At 44.2% G+C, this 23,327-nt stretch overlaps 1 protein-coding gene across 1 annotated transcript in view; it reads left to right on the top strand.

Moving 5' to 3' along the window:
- Positions 1–22,745, top strand: part of VAT1L (vesicle amine transport 1 like) — a 141,873-nt gene extending 119,128 nt beyond the window's left edge. Inside the window, exons 8-9 of the mRNA XM_019710977.2 lie at positions 18,384–18,467; positions 20,203–22,745. Coding sequence (XP_019566536.1) covers positions 18,384–18,467; positions 20,203–20,301 — 183 coding nt within the window. The 3' untranslated portion in view covers positions 20,302–22,745. The remainder of the gene's footprint in view (positions 1–18,383; positions 18,468–20,202) is intronic.
- Positions 22,746–23,327: the final 582 nt, after the last annotated feature.

Here is a 23,327-nt window from a genome sequence, read left to right as displayed (position 1 = left end):
ATGATTATTACCATTTCGCAGATGAGTAACTTTGGGGCAGAGAGGTTACGTGACATGCTTAAGCTCATTCAGACAGTAAGTGACTGAGCTGGGTTTGAACCCACGGGCACTCTAATCCATCACTGGAGCGGGCACCACTGCACTCAGTACATCATTCTCAGGCATCCCTTCAGATGCATCGTCCCCAGCTCACTTTCTTCTACCACGTGAGCCCTGAAACACTCTTTGTGGCACTTGAAACTCTGTCCATCTTGCCTTATCATTCTTGATACACATCTGCTGCCCAAAGTCCATCCATTTAATACACACACACACACACACACACACACACACACACACACATATATATATATATTTTTTTTTATTTTTTTTTCCCCCACCAGGTCTTTCATTAGGCCCTGGTTCAGCCCCCAGAAAGGCCCAGTCATCTGCCTGCCATTAAAGTTGACGTTCACCCTGGCCATGACATTGAACATCCTACTTCAGTAGGACAAAGAGGAAGAAAGGACTTATTTATTGAGTTCCTGCTCTATGCCTGGCTCTGTGCTTGTGGCTTTACCCCATTACCTCATTTTATCCTGACAATCACTCCATGAGGTAGGCATTGTTGTGCCTCTTTAAGATGAGAAAACTGAGGCTCTGAGAGGTTGAGTGACTTATTGCAGGTCACCCAGCTTGGAAGTGATGAGGCTGGACTTGGAGTCTAGTGGACTAGCTCTGCCCCAGAGCCCGGCACAAACTCCAACACAGGAAATTCAGGCCATAATCTTCTGTGACAAGGTACAGGGCAGAAGGGCTGTAGAGGAGGTCAGTGGACCTCATAAGCCTGGGCCTCCCAGGGCAATGGCTGCAGGACTCCCACTGGCAAAGCTATTCCCAGGGTTTGTTGAGCTGGATCACCCTGGAACGTGTAGATTATACTGGAGTATTAGAGGGACTCCACAGATTTCCATCCTGAGAAGGAGTGGTATAGCCCCTGTGGGTTGAGACTAAACCTCACAGTCCCCACGCAGAGTTAGGGACCATCTTCTTGAAATGCCAACAATGCTTGCTTTATGCCCCGGCAGTAGCCCCACTGCTCTGCATGTAAGTGTGTTTATCTGTTTGACCCTCCCTGCCACCCAACAGTCAGCCCCTAAGGCCAGGGAGGGGGTGTTGTCCCTTTGTAGAGGATGGATTGGATGGGCCGATCAATACTGGTTGGGTTGGTGTCTCTTTTTCGCCCAGGTGCTCTGTCTCAGACACAAGCTCTCAGAAGTGAGGAGTCTTGAGGCTGCACAGAGGGGGAGCGTGTGGTCTGAGGCAGGAGTCTCTGCAACTGGTGTCTAACCCTGTGGCAGGTGGCTGCACCCCTGGTGGCTCATCCGAGCCGCCCCAAACACAATCATTACTAGAAAGGTCGCCGTGGCTCTGCCGGTTCTGGAGGCAGAGAGGGTGAGGGTGCTAGCACCCTATAGAGAAAGCAGTACACAAGCTCTCATTAGCTCCTTAAATGATTCACGAGATACACAGGCCAAGGGCTTCTTAAACACTTGCCCCTATGAGTCCCATAGACACCCCGTCTCATCCTATTTCAGATGAAAACCTGAAGGCAGCAAAGAGAAATGACTGGCAACAGGTCAGACTTCCCCCGAGGCGGCGAAGCCGTAACTCCATGGCAGAACTAGACCAGTTGCCTTCCCTTTCCTCACGCTGCTGCTCCCGAATCACGTGGCTTGCTTGTAAGTCCTTCAATCAGATGGCCTGTGTTGTAAGCCTCCACGCTGGCTTCCGTCTTCCTAGAAGAGAACCAGGCTTTTCAAGTCCAACAGATTTGCATTTTCATTCAAACTTTGTCACTTATTAGCTGTGTGGCCTTGGGCAAGTCACTTTACCTCTCACTAATCATTTCCTCTTTGGTATTTTTTGTTCTCTGTCAGTGCAGGGTTATCATGAGACTAGGAGAAGATGCCATGGTCTGTACAAAAGATGAGTAAATGATTGGAGAAGGGGATGTCCAAGCCTTTTGTTAGTCTTATTTACACGTTATAACCGATTCACAACTCATTCAGTAATTCAGTGCAAAATGAGTTACCCTTGGGCCAGACAGTGAAGGACAGCAGCGCCCTCCACAGGTCAGAGTGGTAATGGCAGCGGTGATAGAGTGAAATTTTTGAAGGACAGATCTACTTCTTTGGGGAAACAGGAGTCTTGCAGCCACAGTTCTCTCTCCCCGTTTCTCCAATTAGTGACCTTGTCAACTTAGGAGGCTCAAGTTAAGGAAAGCTCCAGGGTCACTTATATGTGTAGGCAGTGGTGTGCAGTGGTTTGGATTCGGAGACCCGACACTTACTGTGTGTCCTCAGGCATGTCATTTCACCTCAAGTAGCAATGCTGTTTCTATCCATTCATCCATCCATGAACACCTAGGTGGCTTCCATATCTTGGCTATTGTAAATAATACTGCAATGAACAGAGGGATAAAGACATCTTTTCCAGTTGGTGTTTTCATTTCCTTCGGATAAGTAACCACCAGAAGTGGAATTGCTAGGTCATATGGTAGTTCTATTTTCAGTTTCTTGAGGAACCTCCATACTGTTTTCCATAGTGGCTGCACCAATTATACCACTTGTAAGTTGATAAAAAAATTGTTTTTAAGTCAAAAACAATAAAGGCGTACAGAGCACCGAGCTCTCACATAGCAAATGACAGCGCTTAGGATGCTATTAAGATCACCATCCCTATTTGCGTCCCGCAACTGCAGAACCTGCACAAAGGAAAATTGTTTACAGATGCTAGACCTTCTGAGTTCTGTCTCCGCCTGTGCTTGCTCACCTGATGCCTGGTCATAGGCTGGCTCCCCTCCAGCCTCCCATTTCTAATGCCCATCTCAAAGGCAGCGGTTCTCAACTGAGAGTGAATTTGTCCTAGGGGCAGGACAGTTGGCAATGGCTGGGGTCATTTTCGGTTCTCACAACCAGGGGAACACTACTGCTATCTAGAGGGTAGAGACCAGGGATGTGCTGAGCAGTCCATAACACACAGGACCGCCCCCCACCACAAGAAATTCTCTGGCCCCCTGTGCCACTAGTGCAAAGTGTGAAAAACCCCTCTCTAAAAATTGAGTGAGCTGGGTCACTCTGGAAGATGTGTTTATTTTATGGGACTACTAGAGAAATCCTTAAGAGTGCCATCCTGAGAAGGAATGGCATTGCCTCTGGGAGTTGTAAGGAGTCTCACACTCCCCAGGCAGTTGGGGACCCTCTTGTTGGGATTGCAATAGCACTTGCTTCATCTCCCCACAATCGCTCCCACTGCACTCTCTTCTGGTGACTGGCTCCCAGGTACGGTTCAAAGACACCTCTCAGCGAGGCAGCCCCATAAAGCAGCACCTAGTTTCTGGGAGAGCAAAACTAATCACAGAACATGAGAGATTTTCCCCGCTTCAGTCACAAGCTATGGATGGACACTCTGATGCGTGGTGCACATACAGCACAGCACTCTTTCGGTTGTTTTTGTTTCGTTGATTGATTATTTTGTTCGAGGAAGGATGCACCTTGAACCCTCTCACAGCCTTGCTTTGAGATTCTCAGCATCCATATGTTGCTTACTCATCCTTTACACACATCTTTTGAAGCACCTGTTCTGTAATGGGCCCAGTGTTAGGTGTCAGAAATGAAATATTTACCTGACATTTTTTGCCACACTTAGGTGACAGGCCACCGTGCTGTGGGAGGGGAAACGAAGCAGGCTCCAGAGACACAAGGACACTAATGAGTTTGAATCCCAGCTATGCTGCCTTTTAGCTGCTTGTGTAACATCAGGAAAAGTTACTCAAGCTGTCTTAGCTTCGGTTTCCTCTTCCTTAAAAAGTGCAATGAGGCCCCACACTTCTCAGGTTTGTGAGAAGCACTAAAGGACTAAATGGTCGGGATAGAACAGACTTTAAGTACCCCACTTCCCCTCTTTAAATCCTACTTCTTCCACCTTTTTAACTATGTGACCTTGAGCATAAGAAGTTCAAGGATTCTCAATGTCCTCGCTCGTGAAGTAGAAATAATGTACCTGCCACGTACAAAGCAGTGATGATGCTTATAAACCAGTTACCTGGTCATTGCCGGCATGTTGTTAATAGTCAATAAATATGACCATCATCATCATTACTTTTACTATTATATTGCCTACAGTAATCAGCGTTCAAGTAGCTATTTTTGTCCACATTATTATCCTAGATCTATTTCAGTGTCTTAAATAGCTGTGGGTGGCTGGGAAGCGCATAGGCTTACCTCGTCGCTGTGCCAAGGCTGCAGACTGATAAGCAGCAGGAAAGGAAGACACTCCAGCAGATGGGACCTGCATGGGGGCAGGTTGCTCCTCGTTCCACCTGAGCATATGCAGAGCAGCTGACCGCTGTCCCTCAGGCTTTCTTCTTCCCCGGGATAATTTCTTTAAAACCAGCCTGGAATCCCAAGTAATGAAGAATGATGAGGCTAATTATAGACTCCGTGTGACACACAGGTCTGTCTGCTGTGTGTGTTCATACACATTATCTGGGTTGAGCCAAGGTCCATCCAGAGTGCTCAATTACAGACCTATCCAGAAGCTAGCAGACCTAGTCTGTCAAACCTGTGAGGGCAAAGATGCCATATCAGTTGGTTTTGCAGCTCCCACAATGCCTGCAGTTGTTCCGACACATAGCAGAGCCCCCACTTCCTCAAAAAGGGGAATCAGTGGCTTGTGGTATCTGTGCTTGGTAAGAGCATTGACTCGTTCACCTGGAAACATGGCTGGTGCCTAATTGTAGCATTCATTTTTTAAATCAGGAAATCTTCCAATAGGTAAAATGACACATACTCAATAGACCCATTTAAAAATATTCCCCTTCAAAGACAAAAAAAAAGGAGGAAAAAAATCTATATTCCTATCACCCAATAATAACCCTGTGTATATATTTTTCCCTTCTATTATCTCTTTGTTTTGACTGTTTGTTTTGCTTTGCTTTTGTTTTGGAGGTTTGAGATTTTTTCGAAATTATAGAAAAAATTTCTATAATTGTGTAAAAAGTTTTGCAGACATTTTTTTTTTCCCTCTAAGACTCATCTAAGCTTTTAAGCTTTCATGGCCACATAATATTCCAACAAATGGGTAGATCAGAGGTTACTCCACTGTTCCCCTGTTCTTGGACATCTAGGTTCTTTATCTTTGTTTTTTGTTTTGTTTTTTAAGTTAATTGGGGACTATTGGGGAACAGTATGCCCCTCCAGGGCCCATCATTTTTATTGTTACAGCTGTAACAAACATGTTGGATATAAAGCTTGTGTTCTTATTATTCCAGATATAAGATTATTTCCTAAGGATACATTTCCAAAAGTGAAATTACGAGGTCAGAGAATTTTAAGGATTGTGCAAAAGTTCTGTTTATCAGAACTTTAAAGTCGCTGTGAACATTTCCTGCACGACTTGTTGTGGATACGACTTCGGTGTCTTATTAGTAAATGGCCACCCACCTCCCCACCTTCTACCAAATTCTTTGTCTGTTATGGGGGCCTTCCCAGATCCATCCTTCTTCATGACTCCAGAGGGTCTGACCACTGTCCAAAGCTGCCCTTCAAAGATCAGTCCAGTCTGACCACCCAGGGAACCCTAGTTTGGAACAAGAGTACCCCGACTCCGTGTCCTACATATTGCCTAGTCAGCTGAGGCAGGGAGCCCCCTAAGTAGGAATACAAAGTGGCTGGAAGACTACACCTTCCAAGTCCACTTCTATTTTTCCCTGTTTTTCGTCTGGTTGCCATGACAACACAATCTCAAGACAATAGCTATTAGCCTTAGTACGTAGAGGAAAAAATATCAGCGGACAGACAAGCGAGAAAGATGCAGGAAAGAAAAGGTTAGCTCCGTGATTCCCCTCTGCGCCTCAGCAAATGGGCAGAGATAATTAAAAATTAGACTTGAGCGTCACAGACCCTGGCATAAGGAAGCTTCCAGGGCTAGCCAGGTCATCTATTTCCAATGCTAATTAAACTGGATGAAGGTAAATTAAATTACCTCAGCTCTCATTTCTGCTTGATGGAGAATCTTTCAAAACAGAGATCGTTTTAGAGAATCTTTCCACCTTTTGAAGAATTATATGGCTTCTAAATAGCCTGAAATGATTTTAAAGGAGAGGTGGGATCTTACAGCATATCTCTAGATCCCACCTTCAAATCTTGTCAGTTTCACTTGACCAGTATCCTTAATTCCTAGTTCTCATTGGTCTCCTAGTCTCTCCTCCACCAGGGCCCCACCTGCCAACTATTCTATAATATCTGGGCCATCTTCTCAAGAGAAACGTCTGATTAAGGCCAAGTGAAGACCTCTCCTAGCTCCCTATTTCCCCCAGAAGAGAGCCCAGCCCACTAAGTTGGGCACACAGTATCCCCCAGGGCACACGGTGCCCCCCTCACTTTTAGTTCCCTGGATGAGCAATCCATTCTCTTGGAGGACTCTGTTCTTGCCTTGAGTAAATGCATTTTCTCTTCCTGGAAAACGCCTCCCCACTCTTAAAAACCCAAGGCAAATGCCATTTTTCTCTAAATTGAGTCATTTCTTCCCCTGGATTTACACGCCTCTTCTTTCATATCTAGAATATAGCTCTTCCCACGCTCTGTTGGAATTGACTGTTTCAGTGGCCCCTCCCTCCTTGGCAGCCTGTGGGCCTGTCTAGGGCAGAGGCTGTGTGTGTTCATCTACCTGAACGCTGCCTGGTACATGGTAGGTGTCCAATCCTGGAAATTGTTACCCTCGCAAAGCTGGGTTATTTGGTTAAAAGGATACATTTTTCTATCGGGGGATGAGAAAAACACCTTGAACTGCTCTAGCATTGAGTTTCTAAGGACCCCAAACCCCTCATTTATAACCTCATCATCAAACATGCACTGGGGTCCTAAAACAATGGTGTAACAGTTGAGCCTTTGGGTGCTGCAATTGTTGCTATGGTTGTTGTTTGGGGAACAAAGCTCAGAATTCACATTTCATAAATGTTCTGGAAGATTCCAAACATATTCAAAAGTAGCAATAATAGAATACTGACGACCCCTGCCCTCAGCCATGTACCCAGCAACTCAGCTTCTACAGTGATTAACATTTGACCCATTTTTTGTTGTTGTTGTTGCCTTCCCTTCCCCTATGATTTTTCTGGAGTATTTTAAGGCAAATCCCCACATAACATCATTTCATCTTTCAATATTTCATAAACATTCTAGGTTGAAATCCCAGCTCTTCCACCTACTCTGCCTGTGACCGTAGGCAGGTTAATTCACCTCCCTGATCCTCATTTTCTGTATATGTAACATGAGAATGATTGTGATACATCCGTCACAGGGTTGTAATGAGGAGCAATGGATTCTTCTTGGAAAGACACTTGACACTTAGCACACGCCCAGCTCCTGTGCTAAATGGTCAGTGTTAGCCCTCAAAAGCACTATTATTATTATCTTTCCTAAATGTACAGCACAGTCTCAAGCACTTGTGACGTGAAAGACATATAACTGTATCAATCAGTTATCATGGCTCTGACAGCGAAAGGAGGGCAGACTGGGAAAAACTGGAGCCTTAGAAACCAGATAGAAAAAAAAAAAAAAAAAAAAAGAAACCAGATAGGAGACTAGAAAACATCCTGGAGGGAGCCGCTGGGGCTTTGAGCTAGGTATTTACTAAGAATGGAAACAACACACAGGAGGAGATGAGACAACAAGCGAGGATTGCCAGCAAGCAGCAGAAGCTGGGAGAGAAACAGGGTAAAGACTGTCCTCAGAGCTTTCAGTAGGAGCCAGTCCTGCCGACACCTTGATTTTGGACTTTTAACCTCCAGAAACGTACAAGAAATTTCTGGTGTTTTCAGCCAGTCAGTTTGAAGCACCTTGTTTCAGCAGCCCTAGGAAACCAACACACTAGCCAAACATTACCATGTGGGCATAATTTTTTTAAATGAAAAGAATCATTAGTTTAGGTGTACACTAGGTATGATTTTTCAAGGTATTATTTCGAGGTTCTTGTCTATATACAAACAATTATTCACTTGGCTGTAGTTGGAGTCAAATCCTGTTTTATTTCTGGACTTTAGTTTTCACTGGACAGAACACTAATTTGCATTTCTTATTAAGGGTATGCATCTCTCCTAGTCACTGGGTCACACTAGATCCTATTGTTTCCTTCTTCAACATGCAAGAAGCCTTCCCACTGCATTGGCAGCATGCAACTCTGGTTCTGATTTTTCTGCTTACATCACAGTAAGATCTGGCTCATTACACCATGATTCGTGGGTTGCCCGAGTAACCCACTGTGACCCACTAACTTATGCGCACACATCCTGTGACCCCAACACAGAGATCATCCCCTGGAACCATAAGCAGATGCAACTCAGCTGCTGGGGCCTGTGAGGGGTCACCTAGAGACACTGAGTGGGGTTAACTAACGTCACGCAATATCCTGCAGGTTTCTTAATGCACTGAGGAGAAATCAAGGTGTGTGATTTCTGCCCAGGCCTGCGGAACCAAAGCTGAGATCTGATGCCTTCTCAGGTGCCCCAGCCTGGGACGGGCTGTAGCTGTGGCTCTCGGCCACTATCCAACCTACAACGATATTTAAGCCAAGTGTTAAAGTGCACCCTATTCCGATAGTAAAATGTGGAGCACCAGCCCAGCCTCTCGGGCCATCTTAGTCAGCCAAGCAGGGGACTTGTTCCTCGCCCTGAGTCAGCCAAGCACAGGGACGGCCTGACTTGCGGTGGGCAGTGTTAAATGAACCACCAGTTAAGTTCAAGGGTCTGTACCTTCAGAGCCCCTGAATCACAGTCTCAACAAATAGGGGTAGGTAGGGTGAGGCCAACACATCACTATTTAAAAGCCGCACTTTGTGATTTTGATGCAGGCAGCCTTTAGTCCACACTTGGAGAAAACTTCATCTAACCAATGAGCAGTGGGAGGTCAGAGACCATATTGTGTTCTTCTGTTATGGACACCTGCTGTGTACAGCACTCTCTTCCTAGTTCTGGGGATAGAGCAGCACCCAATCTCCTGTGGGCAAGTCCCTGTTCCAGGTGTCACGTGGGTACTGAGATGAGGCAGCTGTCCACCTTTGATGGAGGTGGGGAATTTGCTCCCAGCGCACCATAGGTCTCAACTGGAGGTGATTAACCCCCAGGGGAAATTCAGCAATGTCTGGAAACATTTTTGTTTGTCACACTGGGGAGTGCTACTGGCATCTAGTGAGTAGAGGCCAGAAATGCTGCTAAACATCCTGGAATGCACACGACACCCCCCACAATAAAAAATTAGGGGACCCAAAGTGTCAATAGTTCCTAGGTTGAGAAACTCTTCAAGACAGAATGGAATAAGTGTGATAAGCAAGGAAGAAGCAAGGTGCATATGAAAGCAGAGGAAATAAGGCATTACTGGGTCTACAATCCAGTGGTACCCAGAGACCCATGGCGTTCCTTTCTTCTACTTCTTCACTCTCCCTTGTCCATCCCACTCTCACATACCTGCCAATGATGCTTTAAGCCCTCCAGTTACACAGAGCTTGGTTTGAAATCTGGCTTCCCCATGATTCATTATTTAACCTTGAACAAGCCATTTAACCTCGCAATATCTCAGCTCTCCTCTACGATGAACAAGGACTCAAGAAGAAAAGGTAGAATATGTTTATGTACTTCTGATTGACAGTCTGACAAATTCCCACTTTCCTCACGGGGTTGATGTAATGCAATGAGATCATGCATGTAAGGTGTTTTGCTCAGTGACAGCACCTGCTAAGCATTTGTCATATGTCAGCTGCTGTCATATAATGAACAACATCGTTCGTTATCACGCCTGCCTCATCCCTTAGATTTACCTAATTTTCAGATTCTGCTCTTTCCTTGAGACTCTCAACTTCTCCTAATACAACTTACAGGCAGTGGTGACTCTCATATCACCACAGTCTTCGGTCCAGAGCCTATAGCCCTCCTGCATTCTTTCCTCTAAGTGGGAGGATCCATGAGAAACCCCACTTCGGTCAAAGTGGTCAAGAACCAGCTTTTGATAGAACCAGCATTGTACACAAGCACGGTGTTGGCAAACACCTCTTACACAAACACAATCACGCTTTTATTTCCACTCCTGACTTCAGGCCATTTCACAGGTCCCAGACTTATCTGGCTCTGTTGACCATCTCTAATTCCACATCCTGGGCACCCTAGCACGTGTCTAAATTACAACGATGTCTAGAGGACATAGTCAATATATCTCCATTCCCTTAGGTACTAAAAATGCCTGCAAACACCTGCAAAAATCCCTTTCTCTCCAAGCCAGAAGAAAGATCACTTCTACATTTTAAACTGTACTTTCCTAAATGTCAGCAGGTCTGGCTGTCATCCTTTTGAAAAAATGGCTACCCATTTGAGAACTTTCAAGGCTTTGAAGGATCTTTGGGCTCCTTATGCTTTTAACCCTTTCCCGTAAACTCTCATGTTTGGCAATTCCTGGGAAGCCTTTAGGGGCTTGAATTCCAGTATGATCTGGAAGCAAGGTAGTTACGTCTTTTAAAAAGGAACTAGAGTCCTCCAAGTGGAAACACAGAGTATCGCTCCTTGGTTGGAGGATTTTGGTAAAAGATTCAAAGCAGGAACCAGATGAAATTATATTTTGTACGTGCTTCCATTGTCATGAGGAATTTTAGGAGCAGCGGGAGCTCAGGTTAGTTTTTAACGCCTGTCTAGCGCACTGGAAGACCTTAAGCAATTCATGAGGATTCTGAAAGTGTACCTCACCATCACCACCCTCCGTGCTCTTAGGGTCCTCAGTGACTCATTCTCTGAGGAGAGCAATATTTCCCTAGATTATTTATTTGGCTAAATGACGAACTTCTACTTGACCTTCAAGTCTTAGATTAAAAGTTACTTCCTCTCAATAGTTTCCCCTGGTTTTCATCCCTCTCCCATCCCCAATTACTTCCTCTTTTGTGCCCCATCACAATTCAAATGTCTTACAGGTTGTACAACAGATGTTTTTCTGCAGGCACTAGAAATCATCTCATGTACCTTTTTGTCCTCTTCCTGAGGCCTCAGTTCACATGTTAGAATAAACATCCATTGAGTGTCTAGTTTAGTTCTATTCAACCACCCAAATCCAACACTGGGAAACCTTGCTAAATAAAACATTGGAGACGATTAACTTGCTTTTTTTTCCATCTTTTGTTTTAGTTCACAATAAGATAAAACTACACGGTTTGGCTTGGTTATGGATTGCAGATTTCTGCAGAATGTCCTGGCTTTTGGTTCAATGTTTAATTCATTTGAACCCCTCATGACCGTGATAGGTATATTTGATCAAAAGAGTCTGTGGCATCCAAGTACCCAGGGAAAAAGGACCAGTCACTCCAACCAGATTCTACTGTCTTGCATTTTTGCCTTCCTTTCGTTCTCACTCTTAGAATGTTTTTTGCCTCTTCTAAGCCAGCGTTCTTACTAATGGCCCCTTTAAAAATCCTCTTGGAGCATCTCCACTGGTTGTCCTGTGGCCAAGCAGATACTTATGATAGCTATTTAATGTTTCCCTTCCTTTAAAAGTAATAACCATCCTTGCACAGCCAGGACTAGCATTGGGCAATAAAGGTGACAAAAGTGCAATGTTCAAGGAGACCCTCATTTTCAGGTCCTGACCCAGCACTTGCTCGACCCTGAGAGTGAGCACCACCTTAAACTTTGCACCTGTCACCTCTCTTGTCCCAGCCTACTCCATGCCCTGCATATTGCAAAGACCCTATGTACAAGTTGTCCAAAAAGAACTTGAGTGTTCGAATCTTTTCTCTGCCTTCCCCATGGGTCAATCCATGGTCCCTGACATGTTCCTTTTCTGATTGCTCTTCCATCTTCGTCAAAATCTTGAGGGCTCACTTACTTTAGACTCCCACGCCTACTTGACAGAACACAGAAATTCCAGATTCCAGGTCTCCTTGCAATGAATGTGTTACTTTTCAACACCCAATTTGGATTTTACACAATCCCAAAGATTATTAATATCAATAATTTTCCACAGATGACTTGGGTAGATGTGCTTCTTAATTATAATATTACTCATTTTTTATTTTCAAATCTTTTAATTTATCATCTAATAGGCACAGTGATCCATGGAATAACCCATCTTTATTTTATTTCTATTTTTAGGTGGCTAGACTTATTACTATTCATAGCACAAGCCAAATGCTCTGATTATTAAGTGGTGTTATTTTTACCCTAATGACTTTTTGCCTTACACGCCATTCAAAAGGAAATTGAATATTATGAAACATTAAGTGAAGCTCCAAACACAGACTGAGCATTGTTAACCCTCATTACCCGATTGTGAAAGAACTGACCATTCCGTTAGAAAGTGACTGGAGGATATTCTAGATCCGTATGCTCAGTGTGGGCAAATTCATCCTTGGGGATTCTTTGGAATATAGTTCCAAAGGCCCCAAACAACTTTCCCAGCATCTTTCCCCATGTTCACTTTTGCTCTTTGTCCTCATGCCACTGGCCTCTCTTCAGTCTCCTCTCACATTCTGTTCCCTGTGCTGGGAATGGTCCTCTCTACTTTCTTATCTTAACTGCTTCCTACACATTCTTTCAATCCCAGCTCGATTATCAGTTCTTTAGAGAGCCCTCCCTAATCTTCCCAACCAGTTCAAATCCCCTCTCCACATTCGCATAGGTCCACCTTAGAATGATCAAGTGGCAAGCTTGCATTTATTTGAGTCCTTCTTTGATTAAGTCTGTGTCTCCTGTAAGACCATAAACTTCATGAGGGCAGGGGATCTTGTAGATGTTTGCTCACCATCGTTTTACAGGCTTCCAGAAACCCCACCTCTTCTAGTTCCATTGCAGACAGAGATCAGAATGATCATACACTGCTCCTCTGCAAACATGGCCTGAGCCAATGACATTTTCCCATGGGTCATCTTGAATGCCACCTTAAATGCCAGTGGACTTTGTGGAAGCAAGAACCAATGGTACAGGACCAACACTAGCGGTTTAAATAAACACATTGGGAACACATTTATCAAACTGTGAATTTCTTCTTCTTGTTAGCCTATTTAATAAGTGAAGCTGTGATTCCCTTAGGACAGACAAAGCATATCTGTTTCACCCACTGCTCTATACACAGCTGCTAGAACAGGGTGTTGACACTGTTGAATGAGTGACTGAACAGAAGAGAAGAGAAGAGAAGAGAAGAGAAGAGAAGAGAAGAGAAGAGAAGAGAAGAGAAGAGAAGAGAAGAGAAGAGAAGAGAAGAGAAGAGAAGGATAGCTATTATCACTTACCATATTGAGAAAGTGAGGGGCAAAGAGATGAAGTGACTTGCCAGAGTGACATTGCTGAGTCAAAGCGGAATATCAGTGAGAACTCAGTGATATTCTCACTGCTTCCTGCCACCATGGGCTTGGGATGGTATTGAGGCGGCTTCCCAGGACTAAGGTGTCAGAAAAGACTCAGATGGCCTCTGTACTCAGGATCTTGGCATCTCGAGGTGTTTCACTGACATGACTCCCACTATCTGGACGGGAAACCAGCTCCAGTGGAGATGGCCTGAGTATGCCCAGAATCCTTAGCTCTGGAAAACCCAGCTGCTAAGACCATATGTAGCCAGCCATGCAGCTGGCAGTGGTATCTCAGATGGGGTGTGGGGGACCATGGCCTGATTATGTACAGAACCCACTGGGCACCCCAGGCAGCACCGAGCAGGCCACCAACAGACAGCTGCCTGGGCCAGGGACTCTGGGATGTGAGAACAACCAGACAGAAACGTGGCAGCTCACTCTCTCCACACATCCAGCTGCTGACTCATTCACTCATCCGTTCTGTAGCCTATCACAAGCCACACACTCCTTTGCACTGCTGTCCTGAGGTTGGTGCCACTGTCCTGCCCATCTCAGAACTGCACTCTCCCATGTGGCCGACACGACCCACAGGCAGCCACTAGCTCTTCAGGAGAGGCTAGTCTGAATTGAGACATGCCATAGTGTAAAATACATCCTGCATTCCAAACACTTGGTAAAAAAGAAAAGAATACATAATATCTCATTAATACTTTATTATATTGAGCATATATTCAAATGATAATATTTTAGATAGCTTTGGTTAAGAAATATATTGCTAAATTAATTTCACCGGTTTCTCTTCACATTTTTTAATATGACTAATTAGAGAAATCTTGGTTACATCTGTGGCCCAGCGTGGATAGTGTAGACTTGCGACGTAGACGAGAGCGGCTGACAAATAAATCCCAAGCCGAGGGTCAGGGTGATGTTATAGCTGCTCCAAGGTGCTGAGGGAGCCCAAAGGAGACCTGGCCCAGATGTGAGGGGCGGGGGTGAGGGGAGCAGAGCAGCTCCCTAGAAGAGTTCACAGTGAAATTGACAGCCGCAAGACAAATCCGAGTTAGCTGCAGGACCGGGGCACTCCAGGAAGGAACCCAGAGGCACAACGTTGAGAGGCCCCATGGACTTCAGATACGTCTCCAGTGGTGGATGTGAGAGAAGTGGGAGAGAGGAAGGGGAAGCAATAAAGCCAGAAAGGACAAGAGACATCAGCTCCTAACAACTGCGTCCAGTGCCGTCCAGCACAATTATAATGTGAGCCTCGTGCAAAGTTTCACATTTCGTAGCAGCCACATTCAGAAAAGTGAAAAGCAGACGAAATGAACCTTACTGATATGTTTTACTTAACCCAGAGTATTTAAAATATTATCATTTTAACATGTAATCAGTGTCAACAATTCTCAATGAGGTAGTTGGTGTTCTCTCTTATTGTGATTAAGTCTTTGAAATCTGGTGTGCGTTTTACATTCCAGAACATTGCAGTTTGTGCTAACCGCATTGCAAGTGCTCAGTGCCACAAGTGGCTACGGTATCAGGCAATGCAGGTCTCCGAGACTTTTCTCTTGCGTGCCGTGGGTAAAGGTCTTAAGCAGAAGGGTGCCTTAGAAAAATCTCTCCGGTAGCCTCCAGAGAGACAAGCAGCTTCATGGAGGCTGTCACCTTCATCTTCTGGATACTGTCATCTGCTGGAGCACCTCAGTTTGTAAACTGGTAACTTGGGAGTAAAATTTCTTTTTGCACACTTTACCCTGCGATGCTATTATTTGAGGGCAGTTTTAGGGCGCAGACGGCAGAGCCCTGTCCTGGATTTTGTCCAGAGTCCTGAAAAGCGGAAGCTCCTCTCTGAATTTCCATGTGGTTTCTAACCACCTTTCAGATGGCAACCTGGGACAGACGCCTTACATTTTTCACCTTTGGGATTCTCAGCTGTGAAACTGTAATGCTATAATGCCAGTACTCGCCTCAAAGGCTTCATGTGCAGATAAAATGAAGTAACATATGGAAAATGCCTTACACCATACCTGATAAAGAATTGATCAAGAAATCATAGTTTCTTTCCTTCTAAGTTATCATCATAAAAGACTTTACATCTCCAAGAGATGCAAACTCAAACAGCATTGCTGGGGGGTCAGGCTGCTTTCCTCATCTCTTGGAAGGACTCCTAACACTTTCTCCATTTCTCCATGTGAGAGACTTCAAAGAGTCAGTTCATTTCAGAAAGAAATGTCTAAAAAACATGCAGATTAGAGCCAGCCCTGCAGGGGACTTTTTTCTGCCATCATAATAAGCTTTAACTGGTAGGAAAACAGTGTTTCCCTTTTTTGGGGCTCTGTCTTATTGGAGAAGCAGCTTTAAAAATTGTTCTCAACCTCCAAGGAGTTTCCAAGTGTTTAATGACTTACCAGGGTAATAAACAACTGAATTCTGGGAAACCATTATGTGAGATGTTACCTACCACCTTCCCTTGCCTTTGAGAATCAAAGGAAGCAACACAGTCTGGGTGGAATTGGGAAAAAGCATCAGTTTTGAAGTCTCACAACCTGAGTTTGAATCACAGTTCTGTTGTCAATAGCCACAGAATCTTTGGACCAATTGCTTATATCCTTGAGCATCAAGGTACTTATCTGTAAAATGGGTATAATATATATCTTTCAAGGTAAGAATTGCGTATGCAAGGTAAGAATGTATTAGTTATCTATTACTGCATAATAAATTACCCCCAAAACTTACTGGCTCAAAACAACATTTATGGTCTCACAGTTTTTGTAGGTGAGGAATCTGGGCATGGTTTAGCTGGGTCCTTTGGTTCAGGATCTATCCCAAAGCTGCAATTCAGGTGTCAGCGAGGGTTGTGGTCTCATTTCAAGGCTCAACTGGGGAAGGATCTGCTTCCAAGCTCTCTCATTGGCTGCTGGCAGGATCCAGTCTGTCAGGGGCTTTTGGACTGAGGCTATCAGTTCCTCTCTCGCTGTTGGCAAGAGTTTTCCCTCAGTTCCTTGCCATGTGGGCCTTTCCATAGGGCAGCTTACAACGTGGTGGCTTATGTCATCAGAGCAAGAAGGTAAGAAGAGTCAGATAAAGAGAGACTGCAAGAGAGGTCACCATCTTTTATAACCTAGTTTTGGAAGTGACCTCCCATCTCTTTTGCTGTGTTCTACTGGTTAGAAGCAAGTCACTAGGTCTAGCCCACATTCATGGAGAGGGGATGACACATGCGTGTGAGTGTCAGGAAGTGGGGTCAGTCAGGGGCCATTTTAGAAGCTTTCCGCCATGATATTTAAAGATTCTCAGTAAACAGCAGCTATTATTATGACCAAGTTGGAAAAGCAACATTCACCACAGAAATAGAAGAAATCTACTGGATTATGTTTTAGGGTCAGGAAATTTAACAATCATATGACACTATCCGTATATAAAAGAGGTTGATTCTAACCCATGCTAGGTTATCCAAAGTCTACTTTTAAAGATACGTTTAATTTATATGAAATACAGATTTCATAACATGTTACCAAATAACACTGTTTGGACACCAGAGTGAAAAGGCACTCATTTCCCCTACATAATGTTTTATCATCTATCTGAATCCCAGTCTAGTTATTTTAGGATGTCCATGCTTTTATGGGAATGCAGATAAAAATATACATCTTGATGTTCTCATTTAACAACATTATAAAGGCATTAAATCCTGCTGTACATTCTTTATAATTAGCACTTTAACAGCTATATAAGAGTTCCATTCAGTTGATAAATGTAAGCGCCATGGTTTACTTAAGCGTTCCTGTATTCTGTGATGCGTTAAGTTGCTTCAGTGCTTTGCCATTAAAAGCAATGCTGTGATTGAGTTTCTTTTGTGTGGCAAGGTTTTCTCCCTATAATTTGAATTATGTCTTTAGGATAAAGCCTTAGAAAAGCAATTAGAATACACATATTTTAATGGCTCTGTCAAGTTTTTATCCAAATGAGAAAATGGCTTTGGTTTTTTATATAAGCAAACACTGCTCTATCAGCCCCACAGTGTGTTCTTCAAAGGCAGATACCGTAGCTGAGCTTCTAATTTTTTTAAGCCATGGCATCTAGCCTATAAGCAACATTTAATGAGTGCTGTGGAATGAATGGATATGAAAAAATATTTTAAAAATCTGAGACTTTAGGGAAAATATTTAGACTAGATCTATTGAAATTGTTTTGTTTTTTTTGTTTTTTTTTGTTTTGTTTTTTTTTAATCAAGAGATGTTGCATTTCCATTTAGAAATCACTAAGAAATGCAGAGGACAAGATGCCAAGCACTGCCTTCCCTTATCTCATTTAATCCTCACAGCGCCCCCTGCAGTTCATTTTCCATAGGGCTGCAGAAAGAGATGCTCAAAGCAGAAATCAGGCTATGTCACACTCTTGCTCTGATAAAGATGCCCCATTAGACATCTGTTGGCCCCCATAATTGGAGAAAAAAAGAAGGTCCTTTTTTTCTGGGGAGATACTAATACTGGGGAAATATACTCCATTGAAGTAGTTTAGTGAAGACAAAATTTTCACCCAATACCAGAAATCATGGGAATTTTCTTGAATGTAGTTCAGCCTGAGTAATGAGTCATTTTAGCCAAATTATGAGTCACGGTGATATAACACTGTGGTAAGCAGGGCACAGATGACCCTCAAAAAGTAATTTTAGTGGACAAAACTGACTCGCTGATGTGCCCTGCCACCCTGCAGCATGTAACTCTTGGAACTTGGCAGAACCCTCCTGCCTCCGCCCTTTTTAAAAGGAAATTTTAGTGTACTTTTTTCAGGAGCCATCACTGTCACGTTTTAGACCCAGGACACCAAGTTGCTTGTACAGATCAGAGTGTGTGAGTGACACAACCGGAATTTATTTGCACCCTATGTCCAAAACCATCTCAGGTTTAGCAACTAAACTTAAACCACAGCGCGCCCTGGTGGGCATCCGGTGGCTTGGCTTTCCAGGCCTTCTTTAGACTTGGGCGACATCTCACCTCATCAGCGTTTCGGTTTTAATCCCCATCTCTCAGGTGAAGGAGGCCATGCAGCGGATCCACGACCGAGGGAACATTGGCAAGTTAATTCTGGATGTAGAGAAGACCCCAACTCCACTGGTGAGTCAACAGCAGAGGGATCCGTTCAGTTCAACACACGAGGTCTTATCAGGTGCAGGCACAGGTAGAGCAGAGGGAAATCCAGGCAGCTCCTGGGCCAGCGCAGGAGACCAGGGGTGAACAAATGATCTTGCAAATGAGGGGTTACTTACAAATTGAGATAGATACTGAGAAAAAAAGGAAAATGCTTCAGTGAGAGCATTTCAAGAGCAATCTGAGGGCAGTCGGGAAAGGATATAAACAATCGACCTGTGTCTATTCTAAGTGCCGTCTCTTGGCTGCCACAAGTAGAAGGAATTCCTGGTAAAATCCAATAAATTCACATTCACATGCTCGACAGGTTGATGCCAACTGCTTCCGAGATGCCTCCTGATGATTCCATTGATTTTCGTTAGCTTTTACCAGGATGAAACCTTTCTATTCAGGGACCTGACCAGGTCGGAAGCCGATCAAACTCACATCCCAGCTGGTCTTGCAAGGACCACTTGAGGGGGCTGTGTAGTGTGGTGGTCAACACACAGACTGCCACCAGACTGCATGATTCAAAGCTAAGACCTGAGCCCCTGTGTGGCCCCTGGGCAATTACTTTGCCACTCCAGCTTCAGTGACCCCGTCTGTATTTTGGAGATTGATCAATTCTCACAAGTCAATTAGAAGGATATGCATAAAACATTTTCTCATACACACTAAGTCCTAGGAAAGGTTTTATAGAGAAAATACTTAGGAAGGTTTTTTGTTTCGTTTTGCTTTCTCACATGTTTAGTCTTAGCGCTGCATCAGTCATTACGAAAGAGAATTAAAATTTCTTGCATATTATCGTCCAAAGTGTGTATTTTTTAAAGTGTTTATTTGGATTTTATAACCATAACGTAGTTTATGTATCATGGCCATTTCTCTCAACGGACGGTTTAATGAGAGGGCATTTTACAACGTGTAAGTGACGGATAGCAATATGGATATAGTTTATGAAATGCTTACTAAGTTCCAGGACTGTGTCCAGCAAATGTGTGAAGGCAGATGAGGGGATCAGGTTAAAGAGGAGAAGGCATCTGGGATCCCGGGTCTTCTATGTAACTACATTATGTTCTTTAAACACGTGACCAAGTCTGTTTCAGGCCCATCAATACAAGGCAGACAGTTCCTGGATTGCTTATTGCTTTCAAGCCAAATAGCTGATAGTGGCTTCCCACCTGCTTCCATTATACATGAGGGCCTGCTGGGCCCGCTGGCCCATAGGAAGGCCTGCTGGACCACGCTGGGGGGGGGGGGGGTTGGGGAGGATTTTCATCAGAGTAGGAGCTGAAAAGCCCACCTTTCATGGTGACAACTCCAAACTTGCCTTGGCATATGTCATTGTCCTTGTTCCTGAATCTCGGGGGGACTTTTACCCTGGGAACTAAAGAAACAACAAGATGATGGAGAGTGGGTCTATGAGATCTGTGGTATTTGGAGCGTCTCTATGGTGGGTGGAGCCCACTGCCCACCTGGACAGAAGACGGGGCTCAAAGGAATCGTCTCCCAAATTCCAAATCCTGGCACTCAAATGCTTATTTCAGAGCCTGCTTCTTGAGGGAGCCCCACATAAAGCAGCTAACACCACCCTGCCTTCCTGGGGAAGCAAGCAGCGCTAGCTCTTGGCCTTTAAAGACGCCCTCCCACGTGGCTCCATCAGATGCTTAGAGAAGGTGGCGGTTAGGTTGCAGAGCCCTCTCACAAGTCCTCTGTTGAATTACAGATGGCGAATGACAGCACAGAGACCAGCGAGGCGGGAGAGGAGGAGGAAGACCACGAGGGGGACGGTGAGAACAAGGAGCGGATGCCCTTCATCCAGTAACCAGGACCCAGGCAGAAGCATGAAGGATGGTTTGGACGAAGAGAAGCCAGCTGAGAAAGCTCTTCTGTGCCCCAGTGAACAAAGCTGTCGTCCAGTGTATTGTGTTTGTCTGCAGTCAGCTGAGCTATAAAGCTGTTGATCACTGTTGTGTTTTGAAATTAAGTGCCAACCCCTTCCGTATAGTATTATGTCCCTCCCCCATCTGTGTGCGACACTCTCCCTTCTCCCCTGTTTCAAAACCATTCATCTTTGGGTCCTTCTGGATGGTTCTAGAACAGCCTTGCAAATTAATACCAGCCCCCAGGCCCTATGCCTGAGACCAGATGTGGGCAAAGACAAGTTTGGATTGAAAGGTATTGTCACAGAGCGCTACCCACATCCTAGAATTTTTCAGGCCAATGACACTTTTCACTGCCAGCCACCCATGCTTCTGATGAGAGCTGTTGCCAATTTGGCTGGCAGAAAGAGAGTAGGCCAGGAGATGTTTCCATGAGCCCATAAACTTAAGATCTCTCCAAATAATACTTTCCCTCTCCCCCTTTAAGAGGCAACAACTTCCTTACATCAATTCAGTTGTTTCATGGTCCAAAGTTTGACCTGCTCGCCTCTTACCCTCTGATGCTTGATCCCTTCACTGGTTCTTAGCCATAAACACAGTGAATAGATATGAAATTTTCAGGATAAAGGATGGGTCAACAGCATGAGGCTGAGGACCAGCCATGGAGATTTTGCCTCTGAAACTGCATCTCATGAGCAAAATCTTCTCCCCCCACCCCCATTTCCGCCATATATACTTATTTTAATTCTAAGAAAATTCACCACGTGTGGGACTATTTCAGAAGTCATTACTGAGACTCACCTGTTTGCACACTTGCCATTGGCTTTACTAATTTTACTATATTCCTTTCCTAGTAGTGAGCAGCCACCTGTTCTGTGGATGCCCAAGGAAGACCGCTCTGTAGACCATATTTGGAAAAATATCAACCAGTATCTCGTTACTTGCCAAGGCATGTTCCACCATGTAACAAATTCTAGTGAAACAAAGGTTGATGCTCAGTATCAGATGCCAACGTGCAGTTCCTCTCCTCTGAAATATAAAATTATGGTGCCTACTCTTTGCAGCACCCCTCGTTTGGGGAATGGGGACCAAACTACTTGACTGTACATGCTTGTCCAATTTTCCAGCTCCTAAACTTCTAAGAAACCCCACCCTCAACCCCACCTGACTTTACATGGCTTGAGGTGAACAGTTCGCCTGCAGGAAGAGAAAGAGGCTCCATGTCTCCACCAAGGGGTGCCTCGTTCCCTCCTCCTGGGGGTGATTAGCACCCCCAACTCCCTTTACCTTCTGGAAGACATTGGAGTGTTCCCACACTGCCCGATCTCGCCAGCAATGAGCCTTGGGGTAGATCCAACTCTTCCCCCAAAGTGATGGGAATGAATGCATTTCAGCCATTACCTGTTTTATGTCCAAAGTCCTTTTATAACAAATGTCACCTCATTAATCATGTTCTGTTGTTCCTACCCTAAGCTTGTGATGATGACTTATTTATGCCAAATATTTATCTGAAGGGAGTTTCTCCTCATTGTGAATGTACGCGTAAAAAATGAAGACGAGAAAGGGTGCTGCCACCTGACGTGCAGAGAGATGCGAGTGTCTCGGAGAGGACAGGGTCCTCTTCTCTTCCTCCCCCAGGACTCACTAATATTCCAGTTCTGGGCCATTTGGACAGATAATGTTGATGTTTTCTCCCCCAAACACCTTTGCCAAATGTTGTATTATTAGTCGTGTTTCTCCCATAAGCAAGCTGACAATGGGGGTCTTAAGAAGAGCCGCTACCCAAGTGATACCCCTGGTGAGCTGGACAGGAATGGCATTTTCCAGGGCTGGGGGACCAAAGAGCCACTGGCCATATCAGCGCTGTCTGCTGCCAGGTGAGTGGGAACTCTAGATTCAGAATCCAGACGACCTTTGTTATATCCAGAGGAGAAACATAAAAAGTCACTCCTCCCCAAATCTGTTTTTACAACTAGCAAGGTTAATATAATAATCACAAAAAATGCCAGTCGGTTATAGAAAACCCTTTATCGTATCCTCAGAATACAGAATGAGAAGAAAAAACTAGAGCTTGACCGAGAGAGTTTGATTGATTTATGTCATGAAGAATAAAAACTACATATGTATATATCAAAATTAACCGATTAGTGCACTGTCATCTTAAGCACCTTCTTTCCCATCACGTGATTGTTTTTCTGAAGGAAGGGTAAAGAATGTCTCAGTTTGCCTTAAAGGAACTGTGAAGGCTTCTCTGTAATTTAAGCTTGATTGGAGTGAACTGAAACATTGTCTAATGTATTTGTGGCTTTAGAGCTTTTGTTATATTGTGCCTACAAAGCAAATTATGTTTACATAAAAATATAAATAAAGTATTCAGCATAGCATAGCCTCGCCTGGCATCAGTTACTCCATATAAATAGTTGTTGGAAAAGCAGCGCTCCCCCCACCCCATTGAAATGTAAGGAAAATAAAAAGCATGTGATAGAAGAATCTCCAGATGAGAAACTAAAGACTACATAGAAAAACGGGGGTTGAGATGAGCCAAGCCTTTAAAAAGACATTCAAGTTCCCTCAAGGAAGAAAATAAAACCACTAAATAAAAGAACTACTAAAGACATCATATAATAGTAATGATAACAAGAAGTATAATTATAATGGCATTTGTAAGGCACCTCCTATATGCTGTTAAAAGAGCTATGTATGTATTAATTCTCTTACCATCCCAACAGCCCTGAGAGGTGGACTTTATCATTACACCCCTTTTATAGGTGACAAAACGGAAGCATCGGAAGGTTTTACACTTGCCTGAGATCACACAGTTAGTAAGTGATGGAGCCAGGATTTTTGAACCAAGCTAGAATTCATGCCCTTAACAGCCCTATCTTGCTGTCTTGGCTTAAATAAGATTAAAATATGATGCATTTTAAATTACCATCCCTTGGTTACCAGAAACTCTTCGGGGATTCTG

Source organism: Rhinolophus sinicus, linkage group LG11 (genome assembly GCF_036562045.2).
Source record: "Rhinolophus sinicus isolate RSC01 linkage group LG11, ASM3656204v1, whole genome shotgun sequence".
Classification (NCBI taxonomy): Eukaryota; Metazoa; Chordata; class Mammalia; order Chiroptera; family Rhinolophidae; genus Rhinolophus; species Rhinolophus sinicus.
This window is presented reverse-complemented; position numbering and strand designations above follow the sequence as displayed.